Source organism: Chrysemys picta, chromosome 16, assembly GCF_011386835.1.
Source record: "Chrysemys picta bellii isolate R12L10 chromosome 16, ASM1138683v2, whole genome shotgun sequence".
Lineage (NCBI taxonomy): Eukaryota > Metazoa > Chordata > Testudines > Emydidae > Chrysemys > Chrysemys picta.
The window spans coordinates 9728540-9750958 of NC_088806.1; the positions used below are offsets into that span (position 1 = coordinate 9728540).

A 22419-nucleotide genomic window follows, 5' to 3' on the forward strand; every position below is an offset into this window, starting at 1 on the left:
AATCTACAACTAGATCCACCTCATTCACCACTGACCGAGGCTAATCATGCTGCAGACAGAAGGGAAACTGGGAGTAATTCTTTCCTGTACAGCCATGGAAACAATGACCCAATTGCACCGCAATGAATATGCTGGGGAAAGCTGGACTTTACAGGCAGGTGGAAATAGCAGATCCTAGAAACACCTGGAACTTCCCACCCCACTTTTGCCCCCAGGGTCAGGTGTTGAGCTACTCACAGCACCCCCCACCACCATTACTTTCCAGCAGGGGATTGCAGTACCCCCCCACCCAATGCAGGGGAGAAGGCTGATTGTATCTGAGTCCAAGGCATGCACTCTCTCTGCCCTACACATAGAATCTGGCCCTGCTTCAAAGTTACCCATATGAACCAGTAGGCTACACGAGAGCATGATTGGCCCTCAGAGAATGGGAATTGGCACCAATGAGCTTTTGTCACACATGCACTGAACTATACAGTCATACCCTGAGATCATAGAAAGGCCAGCACAAAAAAGAGGGAGAGGAACAATAAGATACTAAAATGACAACGGTTGGAACTCTCCATTTCGCTCAGTCTTTGCATTCATGGACACTAAGAGCTGTAGCTACAGTTGAGGAACCAGGCGATCGGACAGCTGGCTCAGCCCTCTGTACTAGTAGCTTTCTCACATACAGGGAGAGGGGTCAAAATCGCATAGGGATCAATCTGTCTAAGGCTATGTCTACACTTCAAACACTGGAAGTATTCTTCTGACAACCTAACACTGTCTACACTGGGGCTCACATTAACTACTTCTCTCAGTGGAGTAGATTTTTCACACCCCTGAGAGATGTGGCTATGTCAACATAGCTTTTCAGTGTAGACCAGCCTCTAGCTGGATTTTTGATATGAAAGGAAACAGAGTAATCAGCCTTTTCCTTAATATTGATGGTTGACGACTGCAACTTTCCTACTTGCTGGACACATCCTATGACAGATGTCATGCCTTTCCGTTGCAAATTAAGGAAGTGGGGAAGTCAGTGACCCTTACAGTCTAAATGGGTAAAAAGTTATACAACTGTCTCCTTGAGTAGTTTTCCGTTTAATAGAAATTGACTTTGAAGCTAAGCAAAATAGGTTTTATTTGAAATACAAAAAATTAAAGTCGATACTGGGCCAATATTCTCTTATACACTCTTTCTCACACACATTCTACCACCCCAACCTTTGCAGTGAGGTTTTGTACCAGAGCGCCTCACGCTACAGGGAATAGATTACATAGGCTAATAGGCTATTGAATTGTGGCTAATGCATGTGGCTTTTTTATAATGTGGCTAATAAAAATTCAAAACCACAAGTGTGGCTAGCATCGAATTTCTATTGGACACCACGGATCTATACAGTCCCAGTTCATATTAATAACGTCACATTCTAACAATAACTTTGAAACAGGAGGAATGGTATTAATATGACGCTCCCTGGTTCCCGATAGGAAGGGCACACTCGAATTAGAGACCTATTTGTCCACCTCAAAACAGGGAGAACTGCAAAAGGCAAAAATGGGCCAATCAACTGGACAAACTGAGGGATAACGGTGCTGCAAACAGTCAAACAGCTTTAAAAGTTACTATGTGGGAATCAGGAAAAGTATTAAAGAAAAAAAAATAATGGTAACCCTAGAGGTTTTTATGGTTTTGATCTCCCTTGCAGATTCTCTGATCCCTAACATGGTCTGAGTGCCAAGAGAAGGTATTCCCACACTCAGTGCATTCTCTGATGTTGAAAAAGATCTGATCTTTGAGTGAAGTTTTTCCCACACTCACTGCATTCATAGGGTATCTCCCCTGTGTGGATTCTCTGATGCCTAATAAGATGTGAGCTGTGATTGAAGTTTTTCCCACACTCACAGCATTCATAGGGTCTCTCCCCTGTGTGGATTCTCTGATGTTGAAAAAGACCTGATCTTTGAGTGAAGCTTTTTCCACAATCACTGCATTCATAGAGCCTCTCCCCTGTGTGAATTCTCTGATGCCTAATAAGGTGTGAGCTGTGACTGAAGTTTTTCCCACACTCACTGCATTCATAGGGTCTCTCCCCTGTGTGAATTCTCTGATGTTGAAAAAGACTTGATCTTTGAGTGAAGCTTTTTCCACACTCACTGCATTCATAGAGCCTCTCCCCTGTGTGAATTCTCTGATGTTGAAAGAGACTTGATCTTTGAGTGAAGCTTTTTCCACACTCACTGCATTCATAGGGTCTCTCCCCTGTGTGGATTCTCTGATGTTGAAAAAGACCTGATCTTTGAGTGAAGCTTTTTCCACAATCACTGCATTCATAGGGCCTCTCCCCTGTGTGAATTCTCTGATGCCTAATAAGGTGTGAGCTGTGACTGAAGTGTTTCCCACACTCACTGCATTCATAGAGCCGCTTCCCTGTGTGGATTCTCTGATGACTAATAAGGGCTGAATAGTCACGTAAGTTTTTCCCACACTCGGTGAATGTATTTTTTCTCTTTCCCCTGAGGATTTCTTGCTGTGTTGTGGTTTCCTTAAGGCCCTTCTGAGTTCCTGGACAGGAAATACATTTACCCACTTTCACCCCTGGCTGGCTTCCTTGTTCTCTTTCTGGTCTGTGCTGAATCTCACAGGATTTTCCCAGCTCATGACTCCTGGACACATTCCTTTCCGATCTTTGCGATAATTCTCTGAGTTTATCCACTTGCTCAACATTTTCCTGCTGAGAATTTTGCTCCTCACATACCATTGCATCACCTGCTGTGATAGAGATAGAAACCTCAACCAGATATGGAAAGGGGAAGAGCAAAATAAAACAAGTGCTGGAGAGAGGTCAAATAAAGATCAGAAACTGAACTCCCCCAAACAGGAGAGAGGAGGGGATCAACTTGGCCTTCACATCCCATCCAAATTCACAGGGGGAAGAGAGGAAGCTACTGCCTGGTGTCTGCTAGGATTTACAGGAAGTCATAAGCTATATTTATCCTAAGGAGCCGACCCCTGCTAGGGACAATAATGAACAGAGATCTTCCAAGGGCTTTGTAGGGCATCCCAGATGTTTCCTTCAGGCACTTATAGATTATGAGTTGGTTTAATGTTTCCTCACCTGTGCAGGGAGCTCTCAGGAGCTCTCTTTCCTCTGAACGCTGGAGGTCTGGGACCCATGACTCTTCCCCTTGTTCCAACTGGGAGATCACATCAGGTTTTAAAACTGGAAATGCTGCTTAGATGAAAGAAAACAAAGGAATTCAGTTGATTTAATAAGACTTTATCAAAAACATTCTATTAATTTAACTTCAGTGTTTAGTGTGACCTGGTGTGCCTGGGCCAGTCCATACTGAAAATGCCAAGGTCAGGTCAGGCTGAAAAAAGAGAGAGCTGATGCTCTCAAAATTGGTGGTTAACACTAAAGTTAAACTCACCTACCAGTCACAAACTACTTCTGATCCCCCACACTACTATTGAGAAGCTGAAAAAAGAAATCACACAGCCCCCTTTATTGCATTCCAGTTCTGAATCCCAATCAGCACATAGGTACAATACAGTGAGAGGTTATTTAAAAACTCTTCTCACAAACAAAGTGTTCTTCTGACCCCAAAGGGTCAGCCACATTACTGGGCCACTATAGGTTTGGACCTTACCCAAAATACCTTGCTGCCAGCTAATCCTTTTGTGACATTGTTGACAGAATCTGTAACCGTGTAAATCACTGTTGCAACCAGTGTTATAGATTTGCAACAAAATTTGTACAAAGGTGTGACGTTATTGACATAAACTGGGACCATATAGATCATTGTTGCAACCAAGGTCCTGTAGTGGCACCCAAATCTTGTATAAAGGGGGTCAAATGGGGTGTCTAGGACAAGGTTATGGTTTACTGGTTATGATTATGCTGTCTATATGTGTGTATCAGTTTTGTAGTCGAAGTTATGAATATTGGCTCTATACTGTCTGTATGGCAAACTTATGCTATGCTTCTGGGTGACATCCCAGACAAGCTGAGATTAGCTCTGCCTAGCCTGCTTGATGGCCCATTAAGGACCATCAGCTATACAATGGACCCATTGAGAGAAGGCAGATACGCCTTGTACCTCAGCAAAGTATGCAGGGACTGGCCCATGTGACTCCAGACTCCATGTTGCTGTAATTTTCCGCAGTAAGAACAAAGAGGTGATCTTACACCTGGAAAAGACTATATAAGGCTGATGCCTGATCTCCATCTTGTCTTCAATCCTGCTTCTTACCTCTGGAGGAACTTTGCTACAAGCTGAAGCTTTGAACAAAGGACTGAGGACCCATCCCAGCGGGGGATGTATTCCAGAGACTTGATTTGAACCTGCAGTTTATTCCATCGCTGCTGCAAGCCTGAACCAAGAACTTTGCCATTACTGTATGTAATTGATTCCATTTAACCAATTCTAACTCTCATCTCTATCTTTTTCCTTTTATGAATAAACCTTTAGATTTTAGATTCTAAAGGATTGGCAACAGCGTGATTTGTGGGTAAGATCTGATTTATATATTGACCTGGGTCTGGGGCTTGGTCCTTTGGGATCAGGAGAACCTTTTTCTTTTACTGGGGTATTGGTTTTCATAACCATTTGTCCCCATAACGAGTGGTACTGGTGGTAATACTGGGAAACTGGAGTATCTAAGGAGATTGCTTGTGAGACTTGCAGTTAGCCAGTGGGGTGAGACTGAAGTCCTCTTAGTCTGGCTGGTTTGGTTTGCCTTAGAGGTGGAAAAAACCCCAGCCTTGGGCTGTAACTGCCCTATTTGAGCAATTTGTCCTGAGTTGGCACTCTCAGTTGGGTTCCGCCAGAACCGCATTGTCACAGTGGCGTAGTCGTGCTTGGATCCACAGAACCAGGTCAATTAAGCTTTGGGTCAGAACCCCACGCTATCCAAATTTGAATTTTGGGATTGAGAGTTTTGTTGGTTAAAGAGCTGCTGCAATGGCTGAGCAAAGAGCATATGAGGGACTTGGGAAAAAAGCCCTGGAAAATTTGTGTTCAGAAAAGAGGATAAGCTTTAGAAAGAAAGCTACAAAGGAAGAATTGAGAAATCTGCTAATAGCCAGTGATCAGGGGGCAAGAGCACAGCCCTTACCTGAGGCTGCAGAAGATGCAGAAAAAATTAGGATGCAAAGGGTGACAAGTAAACTGCAATTTGAGCATGAACAGAAGCTAGCAGATCTTCGATTGCTGGAGAAGCACAAAATAGCAGAGTTAGAAAGAGAGAGAGAGAAAGAAGCTGATCAAAGAAAGAAGGAGGCTGATGAGAGAGAAGAGAGAGCTCGTAAGGGGCGTCTAGAGCTGCTCGCTGCGGAACAGGAGACTCACAGGATGGAACAGGAGACGGCCAGACTTCAGCTCCAAGTAATGGAAGAGCGGAGAAAGTCATCCCCACCTGGTACTCCACTCCCCCCCCGCCATGAGAAAAACTGGGAAAGGATGTGTCCCAGTTACAATGATACTGAGGATATAGAGGAGTTTTTGTCTACCTTTGAACGCCTCTGCAATCTGTACCAGATCCCTGAGGGTCAGCGAATGCCTGTCCTGCTAACCAGACTGACTGGAAAAGCCAGGGAGGTGTTTAATGACTTGGGGGAACAAGAAGCATTAAATTATGAGCGGTTTAAGGATTCTGTGTTAAGGCGATTCAAGGTTACTCCTGAATCTTACAGAGTTAAGTTTAGAGAGTTTAAAATGTCTAAGGATTGTACTTTTGTAGAATGTGCTCATAAGCTGATGGGTTTTGTTAAAAAGTGGGTTATGGGAGCCAAGGTTCATGGGAGTTTTGAAAAACTGCTGGATTTAATAACTTTGGAACAGTTCTTAGACATTGTGCCTGACAATGTGAGAGCAGCTGTGTGTGACAGGGACCCTGAGTCAGTCCTACGGGCGGCAGAGATTGCAGATGCCCATACCCAAAACAGGGCTCGAGAAGGGTGTAAAACCCCGGGGAAAACTGATCACCATTCTCCCCAGTTCAAGAGGAGGGAAGGATTTAAAAATAAACCTGACTCTTCTAAAGGAGTTCAAGGGGGCCCGGAGGGTAGGAACTCACATCCCCAGCAGGTTACATGCTATCGCTGTGGTATGCTGGGCCACATGAGACCAGACACTGAAGGGCAGCCCAAAACCAGCAACCCCAAATGCCACGGCCAATGCTAACCCTGTTGTTGTAAACTCACAGGCAAACCACACAGAGCCCAGCATTGGTGCCCTGTGTGCAAATGCTGTTTCTGTTGTCTCTGAAGGATTTGACCTTAAAACTCACATTAAAGCTAAATATGGGGGAAATAATGCAGAGTTTATTAGCAGTGCAGAAGTGAATGGAGTGAGGTGTATGGCATGGAGGGACACCGCAGCAGATATTACTCTGGTTAAAGCGAGTCTTGTCAGGAAGGAAGATTATTTGCCAGGTGAAGATGTAACTGTTGTAGCCTTATCTAAGTATTTTGTCAGGGTGCCTTTGGCTAAAATCCACCTGAAATGGAAGGGATTGGAGGACACCATGGTTGTGGGAGTAAAAGACATAATCCCTAAGGATATTATGATTGGAAATGATATTAAAGCTATGGTCAGTCAAGTTAATACAAACCAGGCACAAGAGAGGATTGATCCTAAGGTTGTGCCTATGGAGGGTTTCTCCAAAAGTTTGTCTTTGGAAAGTAGCTGTTTGGCTGTGAATGAAGTTTCTGAATGTCTATCTAATGTCTCAGAAGTAAATCTGGAATTAGATCAAGCGAAGGGAGAGGAGAACAAGGAGATTTTGGATGAGCCTAGGCAGTCTTGTGAGCTGATGGCTTTATCTAGTCAGCAGTTTGGGAAGGCAAGGAGAGTGGAAGATGAGTGTCCCTATACCTTATCTGTTTCCTGTGCGAAGAATAGTGACAGTGAAGGAAATGTGCCTGTGTCTGTCAGGGGTATTGACTTGCCTATGGAGGAAGCTACCCCAGTCTCCAAGCAGTTGTCTGTGAACAGCCCGGTGTGCTGGGACAAGGGAAATGAAATCCCAAACAGTATGTCTAGTAAAGGAAAATGCGTCTCCAACTCTTTTTTGTCTGTGGAGCAGACAGAAGGTGCCTTTCGGCCTGTGATGGTTGAGAGTAATTTAGTTGTCTCAGAGTTGATTCTGGATTCAACTAAAGCCCAGGAAGGGAATGGTCCTAAGTTTGCATCTGCTGGGGAGAATGGCCCCGTAACTAGGTTGCATCCAGTTAGTGGCTTAGCAGAATCCCAGAGACCAGACAATTCTGGTGCTTGTATTTTGCCTGTTGCTCATGTGTGGTTGGAGAAGGGGGTAACAACTCTGTCTGATCAGGGTGATACCCTAGCCAGGGCACAAGGAGAGCAGAAAGGTAATTTGGTTGTGTTACCTACGGACAGTTTAACAACTTGTAGCAAAAAGGAAAAAATTCCTAAGCTTGTGTGTGGCAAAGAGAAGGGAAGTATTTCTAACCTTTTATCTAGGAAGTCTATGGGTTCGCCTGAAAGGGGATTGTGTAGAGATCTGCCTGATGGGCCAAAGGTGATCCTGAATGTAAGCAAGACCCAGACAGAGTCTGTTGTTGCTCAGGAAAGTGTGCCTTTAGAGCAAGCCCTAGGTGAAGAGGGTAAGGGCAGAATTTCTGTGAGGGGTGAATTGCTGCTTAGAAAAGCTCCTGGAGAAAGGAATCCTCATGGTACTCGGTGCAAGCAGTTCCCTGCAATTGAAGGGTGTGAGAGTGATTTAATCAAGGAAGTTTCAGTTCCTAGCAGCCAAAAATTGTCTGTTGTGAAGGGATCCACTAACTTTCCTTGTAAAAGATCCAGTGTGGGTAGCTTTGAGAAGGTCTCAGAGGAAGTAAAAGTTGTTAAGGAATTGAGGCATCCCTATAACCAAGTGGCTGTGGGGGGCCAACTTGTTGGGGAGACAATGGTGTTGGAACAGGAATGTCTCCTTTCTGATTCTTTAAATGAGCAGTTTGTGCTTCAGGGTTTGAGGACAGATTTGGTTACGGATGTGTCAGAGCAGAGCAGTTTTATGGCTAAATGCTTGAGGATGCGGGGAGAGGAAGCAAACTCTCACCCGCAGACTCTTTGGATTTGTGTGGTATCTCTTTAAGACAGAGTCCAGCCTTGGAGATGATAGCAGTTACGAATATGAAAACTGGTGGACTGGCTCTGGTCTGGGGTAGTGCAAATTACTTGCCTGGCTGGGAAAGGAAGGACTTGCTAATAGCTGTTAGCAAAGAGGGCCCACCCCATCAGCCAGTGAATTCTGTTAAGCAAGAGAAATCAGGGTTTGATCCTGCAGGACAAGGAGGAAAGAGAAAACTGAATTTTGCAAAGGGAAGCCACAGGTTAACCCTAAAATGCCCAAACTCCAATGGTATTGAGCCAAAGGTGTGGCATGACAAACATGACTGTAGATGGACACTTGCAATGAACTTGTTGTTATTGCTAAATTTTGTAATTAATGTGTTGCTATTGCCACAAACTGTAAAAATATACAATGTGCCTAATCTTTTGGAAAATTCCTTGAACATGTTAAAAGGAATACATGAAAACACACGTTATGTTAAAAGGCCTTGTTACACTGGGGTTTCACAGGCAATACATATAAACAATATGGGAACTTTTCACAGGGGAAAGGACATTCCAGACCTAATGTGCTGTATGAAAAGGAAGACTGAGGCACACTACCATATTGCTTTCATGGCTAAATGCCAAGATTCCTGGACTATGAAGAACATTAATATCTGCATTTACTCGATGTTAATTGGGTTCCAAACATTGGCCCGAGCTTGTATGGATAAAGTAGCAGTTTTCTTTAGCTCTTGGCAAGATCACATGGCACACACAGGAACCATGCTGCCAGAGCAGATCCAATCCACTATTGTTCTAACTAAGTGTTACCTTGAGTTTGTAAAAAGGTACGATCATGTGGTTGAACATGATTTTGATAAACCATTTCTGTTATACACTGGTATGGCTTTTAACCCAATACTAGCTGTAGTGAGACAGAACCCAGGATGGGGAGCTCTTGGGATGCAGTCAGTGATGTTTGTGTCATCCCTTCCTGCATCAATTTTGCGTTGGGGGTGTGACGTTATTGACATAAACTGGGACCATATAGATCATTGTTGCAACCAAGGTCCTGTAGTGGCACCCAAATCTTGTATAAAGGGGGTCAAATGGGGTTTCTAGGACAAGGTTATGGTTTACTGGTTATGATTATGCTGTCTATATGTGTGTATCAGTTTTGTAGTCGAAGTTATGAATATTGGCTCTATACTGTCTGTATGGCAAACTTATGCTATGCTTCTGGGTGACATCCCAGACAAGCTGAGATTAGCTCTGCCTAGCCTGCTTGATGGCCCATTAAGGACCATCAGCTATACAATGGACCCATTGAGAGAAGGCAGATACGCCTTGTACCTCAGCAAAGTATGCAGGGACTGGCCCATGTGACTCCAGACTCCATGTTGCTGTAATTTTCCGCAGTAAGAACAAAGAGGTGATCTTACACCTGGAAAAGACTATATAAGGCTGATGCCTGATCTCCATCTTGTCTTCAATCCTGCTTCTTACCTCTGGAGGAACTTTGCTACAAGCTGAAGCTTTGAACAAAGGACTGAGGACCCATCCCAGCGGGGGATGTATTCCAGAGACTTGATTTGAACCTGCAGTTTATTCCATCGCTGCTGCAAGCCTGAACCAAGAACTTTGCCATTACTGTATGTAATTGATTCCATTTAACCAATTCTAACTCTCATCTCTATCTTTTTCCTTTTATGAATAAACCTTTAGATTTTAGATTCTAAAGGATTGGCAACAGCGTGATTTGTGGGTAAGATCTGATTTATATATTGACCTGGGTCTGGGGCTTGGTCCTTTGGGATCAGGAGAACCTTTTTCTTTTACTGGGGTATTGGTTTTCATAACCATTTGTCCCCATAACGAGTGGTACTGGTGGTAATACTGGGAAACTGGAGTATCTAAGGAGATTGCTTGTGAGACTTGCAGTTAGCCAGTGGGGTGAGACTGAAGTCCTCTTAGTCTGGCTGGTTTGGTTTGCCTTAGAGGTGGAAAAAACCCCAGCCTTGGGCTGTAACTGCCCTATTTGAGCAATTTGTCCTGAGTTGGCACTCTCAGTTGGGTTCCGCCAGAACCGCATTGTCACAAAAGGCTAGCATTTGAGGTGTGTAGGACAAGGTTATGGTTTGCTGGTTATGATTATGCTATCTGTATATGTGTATCGTTTTTGTAGTTGAAGTTATGAATATTGGCTATATACGGTCTGTATTGCAAAATTATGCTATGCTTCTGGGTGACATCCCACACAAGTTGGTATCAGCTCTGCCTAGCCTGCTTGATGAACCAAGAACTTTGCCATTATTCTATGGAATTTATTCAATTTAAACAATTCTAGCTCTTTTTCCTTTAATGAATAAACCTTTAGGTTTCAGATTCTAAAGGATTGGCAACAGCATGATTTGTGGGTAAGATCTGATTTGTATATTGACCTTTGTCTGGGGCTTGGTCCTTTGGGATCAGAAGAACCTTTTACTGGGGTATTGGTTTTCATAACCATTTGTCCCCATAGCGAGTGGCACTGGTGGTGATACTGGGAAACTGGAATTGCTTGCATGACTTGTGGTTAGCCAGCTTGGTAAAACCGAAGTCCTCTCTGTTTGGCTGGTTTGGTTTGCCTTAGAGGTGGAAAACCCCCAGCCTTGGGCTGTAACCGCCCCGCTTGAAGCAATTTGTCCTGAATTGGCACTTTCAGTTGGGTCCCACCAGAATCAGCATTTTTACACCTTTAGCATCAAAACTAAAGGTTTATTATAAAGGAAAGCTAGAAAGAAAAAGGGAGTTGTTAAATGGGAAAGCAGTCATATACATTCCAAAATCTATATATCGGGTTCTTAGTGGTATTGGTGAGTTGCTGGCTTGAAAGTCCATCTGGAACCCATCCACAGTTTGGATGGGTCATCCAGTCCTTTGTTCAAGGCTTCAGTTTGTAGAGAAGTTGCTCCAGATATAGGAAGAGGGATTGAAGACAAAATGGAGATGATGCAGCTGCCCTGTATATTCCTTTTGCCATGTGGCTTGTACTTCCTGTGTCCCAAACACAAGCTTCACAGCACAGAGCATGGAAAAGCCTTGGAGTTCTCAGTACACAGGCATACCCCTGCATGTCTTGCTGACTCAATAGGTGTATCCCCTTGATCACAGGAGGGCAAACTACAGCCGCAGGACACATCCGGCCCGCAGGACGGTCCTGACTGGCCCCTGAGCTCCCAGCCGGGGAGGCTAGCTCCCCCTCTTGCTGTTCCCCCTTCCCTGCAGCCATGCCACTGTGCAGGTAGTGCTCTGGGGGGCGCTGCGCGCTCCTGTGGGGCAGCATGTCTGGCTCCACGTGGGCCACACAGCTGCCAGACATGCTGCTTTGAGCAGCATGGTAAGAGGCTGGGGGGGTTGGATAAGGGGCAGGGAGTCCCAGGGAGCAGTCAGGGGACGGGGTGGTTGGATAGGCGTGGGAGTCCCGAGGGTCTGTCAGGGGCTGGGTGGGTGGATAGGGGTCTGGGCATTCAGGGGACAGGGAGCATGGGGGGCTGGGTGTGGGGGGGGTCCTGGGAGGGCAGTCAGGGTGGTTGGTCTCGGGAGTGGGCAGTCAGGGGACAAGGAGAAGGGCAGGAGGAATTTGGAGGGGGCGGGGCCAAGCAGTTTTGGGAGCCTTCCCTACCTGGCCCTCCATACAGTTTTGCAACCCCAATGTGGCCCTTGAGCCAAAAAGTTAGCCCATCCCTGCCCTTGATCCTTTCCATGGGCTCATTGTACAGCTGATGACCCTGAATGGGCCATCAAACAGCCTAGGCAGTGCTGACACCAATATGTCTGGGGGTGTCACCTGGAAACACTGCACAAGTCTAGAAATATAGATATTTAGAGTATATCTATAACTCACAATAGAAAGGTGATACAAACATAGAAACAAAATTATCATACTTGGAAAATCATTACATTTTACATGGCATATCTAGCACGATTCATTGTAATTTTATCTCATTGGTATTAATAATAAAATAATAATAATATAAAGTGCCTCAATTCCATACAGTGTCACACTTTGTAAACCAGTGAATTCTCAGGACCAGCTCCCCAGGTCCTTGAAGATGCAAAACACTCTGCTTATGAGGGACTGAAATACCCCCATATCTGCTGGGAACACACACAGACAGTGTGTCAGTCTGTACCCCTATGTAGACCCTTCAAGAAAATTATGACCAATTTTGTACATAGTATAGCTTGTGAGGTATCATTTGAAAACACAATCTACTGAATATTATCCTCCTGTTACAATGCGTAGCAACACTGTATGTAAAGTTATGAGATTTTACTGTATGATATTACTGAAAAAGTTACAATTGTGGGGAACACCCATAGAGCAGTTCCTCAGAGACAGCAAGGCAAACAGCTGGTCAAATAGCCATTCTCTGGAGCGGGAAGGTGTGAAGAAGACATTTACATTCCTTCATAGGGACCACTGGAAGCTTATATCTACAACAGACAGCCTGTCACATGACTCAGCTGAGAACTGAAGTTGTTTCTAGTACAAAGGACTGAGTTATAAAAAGAGGTGAGGAAAATGCTTGAGACTCTCTTTCCCCCCTTTCCCTCTGCTCATGACAACTCCTGAAGAACTGAACTTGGGTAGCAAGGGTGGGTTAGGGGGAGTCCTGGCTGAAAGGAAAGCCAGCCTGTCTCAGCATATGGTGAGAGAAACATTAGCTTGTTAAGTTAAACATTAGTTTGTGTTTTATCTTGCATTACTTTTGTAAACAATTCTGACTTGAATGCCTCATTACTTAACTACCAAAAAAAAAACAGATTTTAACAATCTTGTTTTATTGTTCTATCTAACCAGTGTGTTTGGATGAAAGTGTGTTGGAAACTCCATTTGGGATAACAAGGCTGGTGCATGGCATTTTCCACTGATTAAATGACAGACTTCATATGAGCTTGCGTTGTTCAGTAGTGTGCTGGATGGTGCAAGATGAACATTTCTGGGCGAAGTCTGGGACCAGAAAATTTTCTGGGGTTCTCCTGTGGTGTACTGTAATTCGTGAGTGGCTGACTAGCAGCACTCAATACTGTGTAGCTGAGAGCGAGTTACATGCTGGAGACTGTGTGTTAACTGCCCAGGAGTGGCTGCTCTCACAGTAAAGCTGTGTAAAAGGCACCCCAGCCTGGGGAACTGAGGGGACACAGCTGTTCAACAGTCGAGATTGTACTGTGGTTAATGTCACTGACACTCAGTTTCAAAGACGTTCCTAAAACACCGGGAAACTAAAACTGTGTCCCAGAAATCGAAGTCTCCAGAGAGAGGGCAAGTCTCCCTGGCACTGCTTCTTGCTGACAGAGGTCCAGAGACAATGAGAGAGTCCTGGGGAAGCTGGGAACAGTAAGCATGGGCTGGTGGGGTTCAGTGGAGAAAGGGAACAGGAAGGGCAGGGATATTACTGAATGCAGGATCTCAGCAGTACTAGATGTCAGGATAATACATAGTGCAGCCCATTGGAAAACATAATCCCAACTATACATATAAAATGACGGGGTCTAAATTAGCTGGTTCCACTCAAGAGAGGGATCTTGGACTCACTGTGGATAGTTCTTAGAAAACATCCACTCAATGTGTAGCGGCAGTCAAAAAGCGAACAGAATGTTGGGAATCATTAAGAAAGGGATAGATAAGAAGACAGAAAATACCATATTGCCTCTATATAAATCCATGGTATGCCCATATCTCAAATACTGAATGCAGATGTGGTCGCCCCATCTCAAAGAAAATATCATGGAATTGAAAAAGGTTTAGAAAAGGGCAAAAAAATGATTAGGTGTATGGAACAGCTTCTGTATGAGGAGAGATTAAGAAGACTGGGACTTTTCAGCTTGGAAAAGAGACGAAGTGGGGAGAGGTCTATAAAATCATGACTGGCATGGAGAAAATAAATAAGGAATTTATTTATTCCTTCTCATAACAAAAGGACTAGGAATCACCAAAAAAAAAATGTATAGGCAGCACGTATAAAACAAACAAAAGGAAGTGTTTCTTCACACAACGCACAGTCAACCTGTGGAACTCTTTGCCAGAGGAGGTTGTGAAGGCCAAGAGTATAACAGGGTTCTAAAAAAGAACATGATGAATTCATGGAGGATAGTCCATCAATGGCCATTAGCCAGGATGGGCAGGGAAGATATCTGTAGCCTCTTCTTGGTAGAAGCTGGCAAAGCATGACAGGTGATGGATCATTTGATAATTACCTGTTGTGTTCATTCCCTCTGGAGCAACTGGCATTGGCCACGGTCTGAAGACAGTATAAAGGGCTGGATGGACCTAGTATGCCTGTTTTTATGTACTAGGGAATCGAGTGAGTCCAGTGTAATGGGAGGGAGTAGGAAAATCCCTGGGTGTGGAGAACACTGGGAAATTAGAAGCTATAATTCAGGAGCAACAGCCTCTAATTAGCCTGGAAAAGCAGAGTGTGAAAAATAAGAATCGGGGTCTTGTGACTTCAGGAACGAGGAACTCAAAAATCCAAGGAGTCTGCAGTGAACAGAGATTGTGGCTATTTCACATGGTGATGGGGGAGCAAGACTATCCATGTCTCAAGAAGTTTCATTACGAACCTAGGCCATTTTCACATGCTGGGGTGCAATCCAGATCAATGAGGAGTTGTGTCATCTGTAATCCTGGGTGAGATTCAATGTTCTGCTGCTGGATACTCCCAGCCAGCATTCAAGGACACACTGAGTGTCTGTATGATAATTAACCCTGGACCAGCAGCTCTGACTCTAGCAACTTGTTTGCCACACCCCAAGCACATTCTGGTCCTGGTGGAGTAGGCTCAGTGTTTGAGAGAAGGTCAGGGGTAGGAAGCTTCTGTTCGTTAGGCTGGACCTAAGCCCCCAGTTTTACTTGAGCAAGCAGGAGATATTTGACACTGTGTGATACTGCTCCTGTGCTCTGTTCCCAAAGTGTTCTGCAGCAGGGGAGCGTCTCTGGCAGTGTGTATGTCACTGGCATATTGGGGTGATGCTGAAAGAGGACAGAGTAGAGGTGGTATTGTGGAGGTGGCATGAACCTTAACTCTTCATTTCCCCTTCCAAGAACTGAGGGGACAGGAACCCTTACCCAGCGAGGTCACGTTCTCATAGTTCTCCTGCATGACGTCCCTATAAAGAGCTCTCTGAGCGGGGTCCAGCAGAGCCCACTCTTCCCTGGTGAAATACACAGACACCTCCTCAAAGGTCACCAGCCCCTGAAATAGCAAGAGCCCAACACTCAGTACCTGCTGCTTCACTCACACTCCAAACCAAATGGAAGCTCTGGTAGATTGCAGTCAACAGAGTCCCACCCCCAGCCCACTCAGAGCATCCTGGAAACACCAGGTTAAGGGGATGAAGAGAGAGCCCCTTGTCTCTCCCAGCAGATCCATCACACCCCTACTAGCCACAGACTGATACAGGAGATGGAGCCCCTAGCAGAGTCCAGGAAGGAAGCCCAACACCCTCCTCATTGTGAGAAGCTGCACTTTTTTAGCTCCATGAAGGTAGGTTATTTTCTGTTCCAGAAATGAGGGTATTTCCACCTCCTAACCTCAGGGGTCTGTTCCTAGAATCTAGGCCACTTATTAAACAACTCCCAGCAGGTTTGCCACACCCTGTCCTCCTCCCTCTCTCACCCTGTGAATTTCCTGCTCCACTCCAACCTCCAAATCAGACTGTGCAAACCTTCCCATCTCTGGTGTATTTGGTGTCCTTTTCCCTCCAGTACGAACCCACCAGCAATCCCCCAATAATCCCTACCTGAACTTGCTCCACTGCAGCCATTTTTCTCCCCTGTCCCATGGGAGGATGGGATGAGCTGGAGCGAAACAGGGATGTCATTCTGCAGCCTGGGAGGGTGAGAAGGGTAATTGTGGGGGTTTCAGAACAGGCTTTAGTTCATTTCACATCACGATCCTTCCAGGCCCTTTCCCTGCAGACAGACATCCTAGAGTCTGCCATGCTGGGAAAATGCTTGATCTCTTTATTAGAGTGTAGACCTGGCCCCTACTGCCAGGCTAAGCCCACAGAGAGATTTTTAACCTCCCTTCTCCCTCCCCCCATCCCATAACAAAGTCTCTGAACACAATGCTAGAAAAGAGCTGAACCAAAGGACTCCCTGTGGGGGATTCTCTTGGACACTGACCCCACAGCAGCAGAAATATGGAGTGAGAAACTGGCTTTTCCTCTGTCTGATCCTTATTTTGTTCACTGGAAAGTGATTGTGCCCAGGGATCATAGACCCATAGAATATCAGGGTTGGAGGGACCTCAGGAGGTCTCCTAGTCCAACCCTCTGCTCAAAACAGGGCCAATCCCTAATTTTTTCCCCTAATTGGCCCCTTGAAGGATTGAACCCACAATCCTGGATGGTTCAATGCTCAAACCACTGAGCTATCCCTCCCTGCCTATGCTGCAATATATGTGTCAGGGTGGATTAGAGCAGGAAATCTCTCTCCCTCCACTCATTTCTATCACTGCCCCTTTCAGTCTCTCCTTCCCCGTCCTCTCTCCCTGCCCCTCTGGCTGCGAAAGTCCCATTCCTTGGTTATTTGCTCTCCCATGGCTGAATTTTCTCCTGGCAATTACTAATGAGAGGAGAAATGACGGGGGGCTGTTTGTTCAGTCAGTTTCATGACAATCCCCAGCACTTTCCCTGATAAGAGGAGAATTTTATATTGCTAGTTGGAAAAGGGGGACTGTTTGACTGGATTTTATACCACTGTCCGATACATAAACAGAAAGTGATAGTCTCCCCCCGTGCCACCTCCCCACCATGCACATGGGCAGCAGGGAGCCCTTTGAGGAGCTGATTTAAGAGGGTAAGGGAGAAGGAGGGGGAGCTGGAAGGATCCCTGCGTGAGGGAAGGGGCAGCTGTCGGGGATGGGCAGGTGATTGCTGTGGGCAACTGTGTTGGTAATTAGGGGGCAACAAGTGGGATTAGGAAACTGGGGTCTGGGCAGTCTCCGTGGGGGACAGGTGTTCCTCCCTTCCCCGCCCTGGCAGAGAACGGGCATCTCATTCCATCCCCATCCAGGGGCAGCCATGTTTTAGGGAGTGACTCAGGGCAACAATTTCCCACCTAGACAAGGACAAATCGCTGCAGATAAAATGGGTGGGGAAATCCCCCTCATTGGAGAAGATTTTAAATTGACATTTGAGAATTATGGAGAGAACGGGGGAAGTCGGGGGAGACGAGAAGTGATCATTTGTGGGGAAAGGGGGGAATCTCCTCAGATTTTATAGTCACGTGTGAGATACTGAGAGAGAAAAGGGGAAGAACTAGAGAGAATTTGTATCGGGTGTAAGAGGCAAGTGGCACAAACAGGGACCGGATCCAATTAACCCCCCTCCCCCCTTCCCCAGTACGCCAGTTCTCCCCCGGGGATTTCCTGCTGCACAGAGACAGTTCAACCCCCCCCCCCCCCCGCGTCCCACTGACCTTCCCCCCCCCGCCAACTCCGGCTTCTCCCCACTCCACAGGGGACCCCCCCCCCCGCCGGGCCCAGTCTCCGCCCCCCCCCAGTCCCAGCGGTGCCGGGGGCAGATCCTGCTGCAGCTCCACTGGGGCCGAGGCAGCTCCGAGGCTTCTCCCAGGTTCCCCGGGGCGGAGAGTCACTTTCCTGCCCAGCCCCAGCTGGAGAAAGCCCCGCCGGGCCGGGCACGGAGGGGTTAATGCCGGGCTCCCCCCGCACAGACCCGGGGAGCAGCAGCAGCTCTATTCTCCCGCCCCCACGGGGACTCGCACGGAGCATGCGCAATTTCAGTGTACCTGAGCGGGAGAGGGCGGCAGCACCCCCGGTGCAGTCTGGGAGATGTAATTCCTTCCTCTCCCGAGAGCGGAAGTGACGTTGAGCGGGGGGAGGACAAGCAGGGCTCCGAACGCGCGCGGCTCGTGCGGGGTCGTTGGAGCCTCTCCCGGGCGGGAGAAGAGTTTTGTGTTTCCCGGCTCTAGGCATGCGCAGATGGGGGGGGGGTCGCGCATGCGCAGAGGGAGCGTTCACCTACTGCTGCTCCCTGGCGCTGCGGGGCCGGGCTGAGCAGGAGGGTCTGTGCCGGGGAGACCCATTAACCCCCTCGTGCCCGGCCCGCGCCCTGCTCCCGCTGGGGCCGCCCCGGGCTCTGCCCGCCCCGCTGCGGCGCTGCGGCCTCCAGGTACCGGAGCGAGCCCCGGGGGCGGGGCCGGGCGGTGACTCTGCCCCAGTGTCCGTGGGGGGGACCCGGCATCTCGCAGCGCCGGGATCTGCTCCCTGGGGGCAGCGCCCGCGGGGGGCTCGGAGCTGCTGTCCCCGCAGGAGCCCAACGCCCCCGGCCCGGCCAGGCTCTGCCCTGGGGCCCCACGGGGGAGATCGGGGGGAGGGGACCAGCCCCCAGTGGGGTCCCTGCGTAGGGCTAGACGGGGGCTGCCGGGAGGGGGGACCTGGGAAAGGGGCGGATGGAAAATGTCTGTGCAGCCCGGACATGGCCGGGGGAGAAGAGCAGGTGACCCCCGAGGAGCGGGGAGAGAAGGGGGGGCTGAGATCCCCTCGGATTTACCGCTGCCCCCTCCCGTGGGGACCCCCCCATCCTCTCCAGCCCTGCCCCCTTTCTCCCTAGAGAGCAACGAGCAACATCCAGGGTGACCCCCCCCCTTCCCCTCCAATCCCTGAGTAGTTCCCTGTTCTCCTCCCCCGATTGTGCCTCATTTTCTCTCCACTTCGCCACTGGCCAGATCAAATCTCAGGTTTGGGGTGTTTCTCCCCCATTTTTACCTGCAGTGATTTGTCCTTGTTCAGGTGGGAAATCGTTCCCCTGAGTGATTTCTGAACTGGGAAGAGGGTGAATGGGTGAATGGGCAAAGATTGGGAGAGCCCTGAGACAGGGATATCTCTGGACTGGGGGGCGGGCGAGGGGCCACTCTCTGCTGGCAACAGGGCATGGAAAGGCCCAGGAAGGGAAGGAAGGAGCAAGCGTCCCCCAATGAGATGGCCCAGCCCCAGGTTTTCCAGTCCAGCTACTTCCCCTCCCCCGCCCAACCCAGCAGCTTCCCCCCCCCCCCCCGCCTTCACCTGCTAGTCACATTTCCAGACCCCACAGCCAGTGACTTTCTGACTCCAGCCCCTCTTCTTTCCCCTGTGAAAGCCACATCATCCAGGGCTCTGCTGGCCATGTGAATGTGAGGCCTGGTCTACACTACGGGTTTAGGTCGACTTTAGCAGCGTTAAACCGAATTAAGCCTGGACACGTCCACACAACGAAGCCCTTTCTTTCGATTTAAAGGGTCCTTTAAACCGGTTTCTTTACACCACCTCCGACGAGGGGATTAGCGATAAAACCGGCCTTTGCGGGTCGGAATTGGGGTAGTGTGGACGGAATTCGACGTTATTGGCCTCCGGGAGCTATCCCACAGTGCTTCATTGTGACCGCTCTGGACAGCACTCTCAACTCAGATGCACTGACCAGGTAGACAGGAAAAGATCCGCGAAGGTTTGAATTTCATTTCCTGTTTGCCCAGCGTGGAGAGCACAGGTGACCACGCAGAGCTCATCAGCACAGGTAACCGTGATGGAGTCCTCCCAGGATCGCAAAAGAGCTCCAGCATGGACCGAACGGGAGGTACGAGATCTGCTCGCCATATGGGGAGATGAAGCAGTGATAGCTGAACTCCGTAGCAGTAAAAGAAATGGAAAAGTATTAGAAAAGATCTCCAAGGCCATGAAGGACCGAGGCCATAACAGGGACACACAGCAGTGCCGCGTGAAAATTAAGGAGCTACAGCAAGCTTACCACAAAGCCAGAGAAGCAAACGGAAGGTCCGGGGCAGAGCCGCAAACTTGCCGCTACTACGCGGAGCTGCATGCGATCCTAGGGGGTGCAGCCACCACTACCCCAACCGTGTGCTATGACTCTCTCACTGGAGAAACACACAGGGAAGACGGTTCGGGGAACGAGGAAGATGAGGATGGAGGTACTGTAGGTAGCTCACAGCAGCAAGGAAGCGGAGAAACCGGTTTCCCCAACAGCCAGGATATGTTTGTGACCCTGGACCTGGAACCAGTAACCCCCGAACTCACCCAAGACCCTCAGGGCACACAGGAGACCTCTGGTGAATGTAACTTTGTAAATATTTGTAAACATTACAAAAAAAAAGCAAGCGTGTTTAATGATTACTTTGCCCTGGCAATCGCAGCCAGTACATCTACTGGAAAAGTCTGTTAACGTGTATGGGGATGGAGCGGAAATCCTCCAGGGACATCTCCAGAAAGCTCTCCTGGTTGAAATGGGGTGATTTTATTAAGGGGACATTCAGAGGCGCCCGTTCCTGCTCTTCTGACCAGAAATGTTCCCCGCTGTTAACCACGCGGTGGGGGGAGGGGTGAAGTGATCATCCCAGAGAATCGTGTGTGTGTGTGGGGGGGGGGGTTTACTTGTGTTTGTGCCGCATGTTAACCGGGAAACCGCAGCCCCCTCCTTTTACATTGAAACCCCATTTTAAATGGACAACCCAATTCATCCTTGATATGGGAAATGCGCTGCTGTTTGCAACCTTTCCCGCATGTTAAGAAGGTTAAAAAAGCCAAAACACTGTGGCCTACGATGGCTGCCTGCAAGCCGAAATATGCGACCTTGTAATGAAAGAGTGTACCTCTCCCTTCTCCTCCACCAGCTGCAAATGTTTCTCCTTCGCAGAGGCTCGTGAACATTAGAAAGAGAAAACGTAGGACGAGGGACGATATGTTCACGGAGCTGCAGATGTCCGCCCACGCTGATAGAGCACAGCAGAATGCGTGGAGGCAGTCAATGTCGGAGATGAGAAAAGCCCAATATGAACGAGAGGAGAGGTGGCGGGCTGAATCGCGGGATGAACAGAGCAAGTGGCGGGCTGAAGACGATAGGTGGCGTCAGCTTGCAGACAGACGTCAAGAGGCAATGCTCCGTCTGCTGGAGCATCAAACTGATATGCTCGAGCGTATGGTTGAGTTGCAGGAAAGGCAGCAGGAGCAGAGACCGCCGCTACAGCCCCTGTGTAACCAACAGCCCTCCTCCCCAAGTTCCATAGCCTCCTCACCAAGACGCCCAAGAACACGGTGCGGGGGCCTCCGTCCACCCAGTCACTCCGCCCCAGATGATCGCCCAAGCATCAGAAGGCTGGCCTTCAATAAGAGTTAAAGTTTTAAAATGCAGTGTGTCCTTTTCCATCCCTCCTCCCCCACCCATCCCAGGCTACCTTGGCAATTATCCCCCTACCTCTGTAAGGAACTAATAAAGAATGCATGAATGTGAAAAAACAATGACTTTATTGCCTCTGCAAGCGGGAGGGGAGGGTGGGGTGGGGTGGTTGGTTTACAGGGAAGCAGAGTGAACCGGGTCGGGGGGGGGGGGTGTTGGAGGGTTCATCAAGGAGAAACAAACAGAAGTTTCACACAGTAGCCTGGCCAGTCAAAAAACTCATTTTCAAAGCTTCTCTGATGCGCACCGCGCCCTGCTGTGCTCCTCTAACCGCCCTGGTGTCTGGCTGCGCGTAATCAGCGGCCAGGCGAGTTGCCTCAACCTCCCACCCCGCCATAAAGGTCTCCCCCTTACTCTCACAGATATTGTGGAGCGCACAGCAAGCAGCAATAACAATGGGGATATTCTTTTCGCTGAGGTCTGAGCGAGTCAGTAAGCTGCGCCAGCGCGCTTTTAAACGTCCAAATGCACATTCCACCACCATTCAGCACTTGCTCAGCCTGTAGTTGAACAGGTCCTGACTCCTGTCCAGGCTGCCTGTGTACGGCTTCATGAGCCATGGCATTAAGGGGTAAGCTGGGTCCCCAAGGATCATGATAGGCATTTCAACATCACCAATGGTCACTTTCTGGTCCGGGAAGAAAGTCCCTTCCTCCAGCTTTCGAAACAGAGTTCCTGAAGACGCGAGCATCATGTACCTTTCCCGGCCATCCCACGTTGATGTTGGTGAAACGTCCCTTGTGATCCACAAGGGCTTGCAGCAGCATTGAAAAGTACCCCTTGCGGTTTACGTAGTCGGTGGCTTGGTGCTCCGGTGACAAGATAGGGATATGGGTTCCGTCTATGGCCCCGCCACAGTTTGGGAATCCCATTTCAGCAAAACCATCCACTATTGACTGCACGTTTCCCAGAGTCACTACCCTTGCTATCACCAGGTCTTTCATTGCCCTGGCAAATTGGATCACAGCAGCCCCCACCGTAGATTTGCCCACTCCAAATTGATTCCCGACTGACCGGTAGCTGTCTGGCGTTGCAAGCTTCCACAGGGCTATCGCCACTCGCTTCTCAACTGTGAGGGCTGCTCTCATCTTGGTATCCTGGCGTTTCAGGGCA

The 22419-nt window shown here is 48.3% G+C and overlaps 2 protein-coding genes across 10 annotated transcripts in view; one reads left to right on the forward strand and one right to left on the reverse strand.

Moving 5' to 3' along the window:
• Positions 1-18056, reverse strand: part of LOC135975939 (zinc finger protein 239-like) — a 40417-nt gene extending 22361 nt beyond the window's left edge. The window contains exons 1-5 of one of the 9 annotated variants that reach the window (XM_065569932.1): positions 17870-18045; positions 15859-15947; positions 15185-15311; positions 3102-3215; positions 1068-2752 (exon numbers count right to left, since the gene is read on the reverse strand). In XM_065569932.1, coding sequence (XP_065426004.1) covers positions 1743-2752; positions 3102-3215; positions 15185-15311; positions 15859-15939 — 1332 coding nt within the window. In that variant the 5' untranslated portion in view covers positions 15940-15947; positions 17870-18045 and the 3' untranslated portion in view covers positions 1068-1742. Of the gene's footprint in view, positions 1-1067; positions 2756-3101; positions 3219-15184; positions 15312-15858; positions 17487-17869 lie in introns of those variants that run through there. The other 8 variants (XM_065569930.1, XM_065569931.1, XM_065569938.1 and 5 more) reach the window with 8 other exon arrangements.
• Positions 18057-18113: 57 nt separating this feature from the next.
• Positions 18114-21365, forward strand: LOC135975955 (uncharacterized). The gene is made up of 3 exons (XM_065570105.1): positions 18114-18252; positions 19219-20182; positions 20744-21365. Exons 2-3 carry the CDS (start codon positions 19642-19644, stop codon positions 21244-21246), a joined length of 1044 nt encoding a protein of 347 aa, XP_065426177.1. The 5' UTR covers positions 18114-18252; positions 19219-19641; the 3' UTR covers positions 21247-21365.
• Positions 21366-22419: the final 1054 nt, after the last annotated feature.

What these genes read in the sequence shown, in the direction of transcription:
- LOC135975955 (XM_065570105.1), top strand. Translation starts at nt 19,642, where the DNA reads ATGGAGTCCTCCCAGGATCGCAAAAGAGCTCCAGCATGGACCGAACGG. An exon ending in GGGCACACAGGAGACCTCTG is followed by an intron (nt 20,183 to 20,743) that starts GTGAATGTAACT and finishes CTCCTCCACCAG; the next exon opens with CTGCAAATGTTTCTCCTTCG.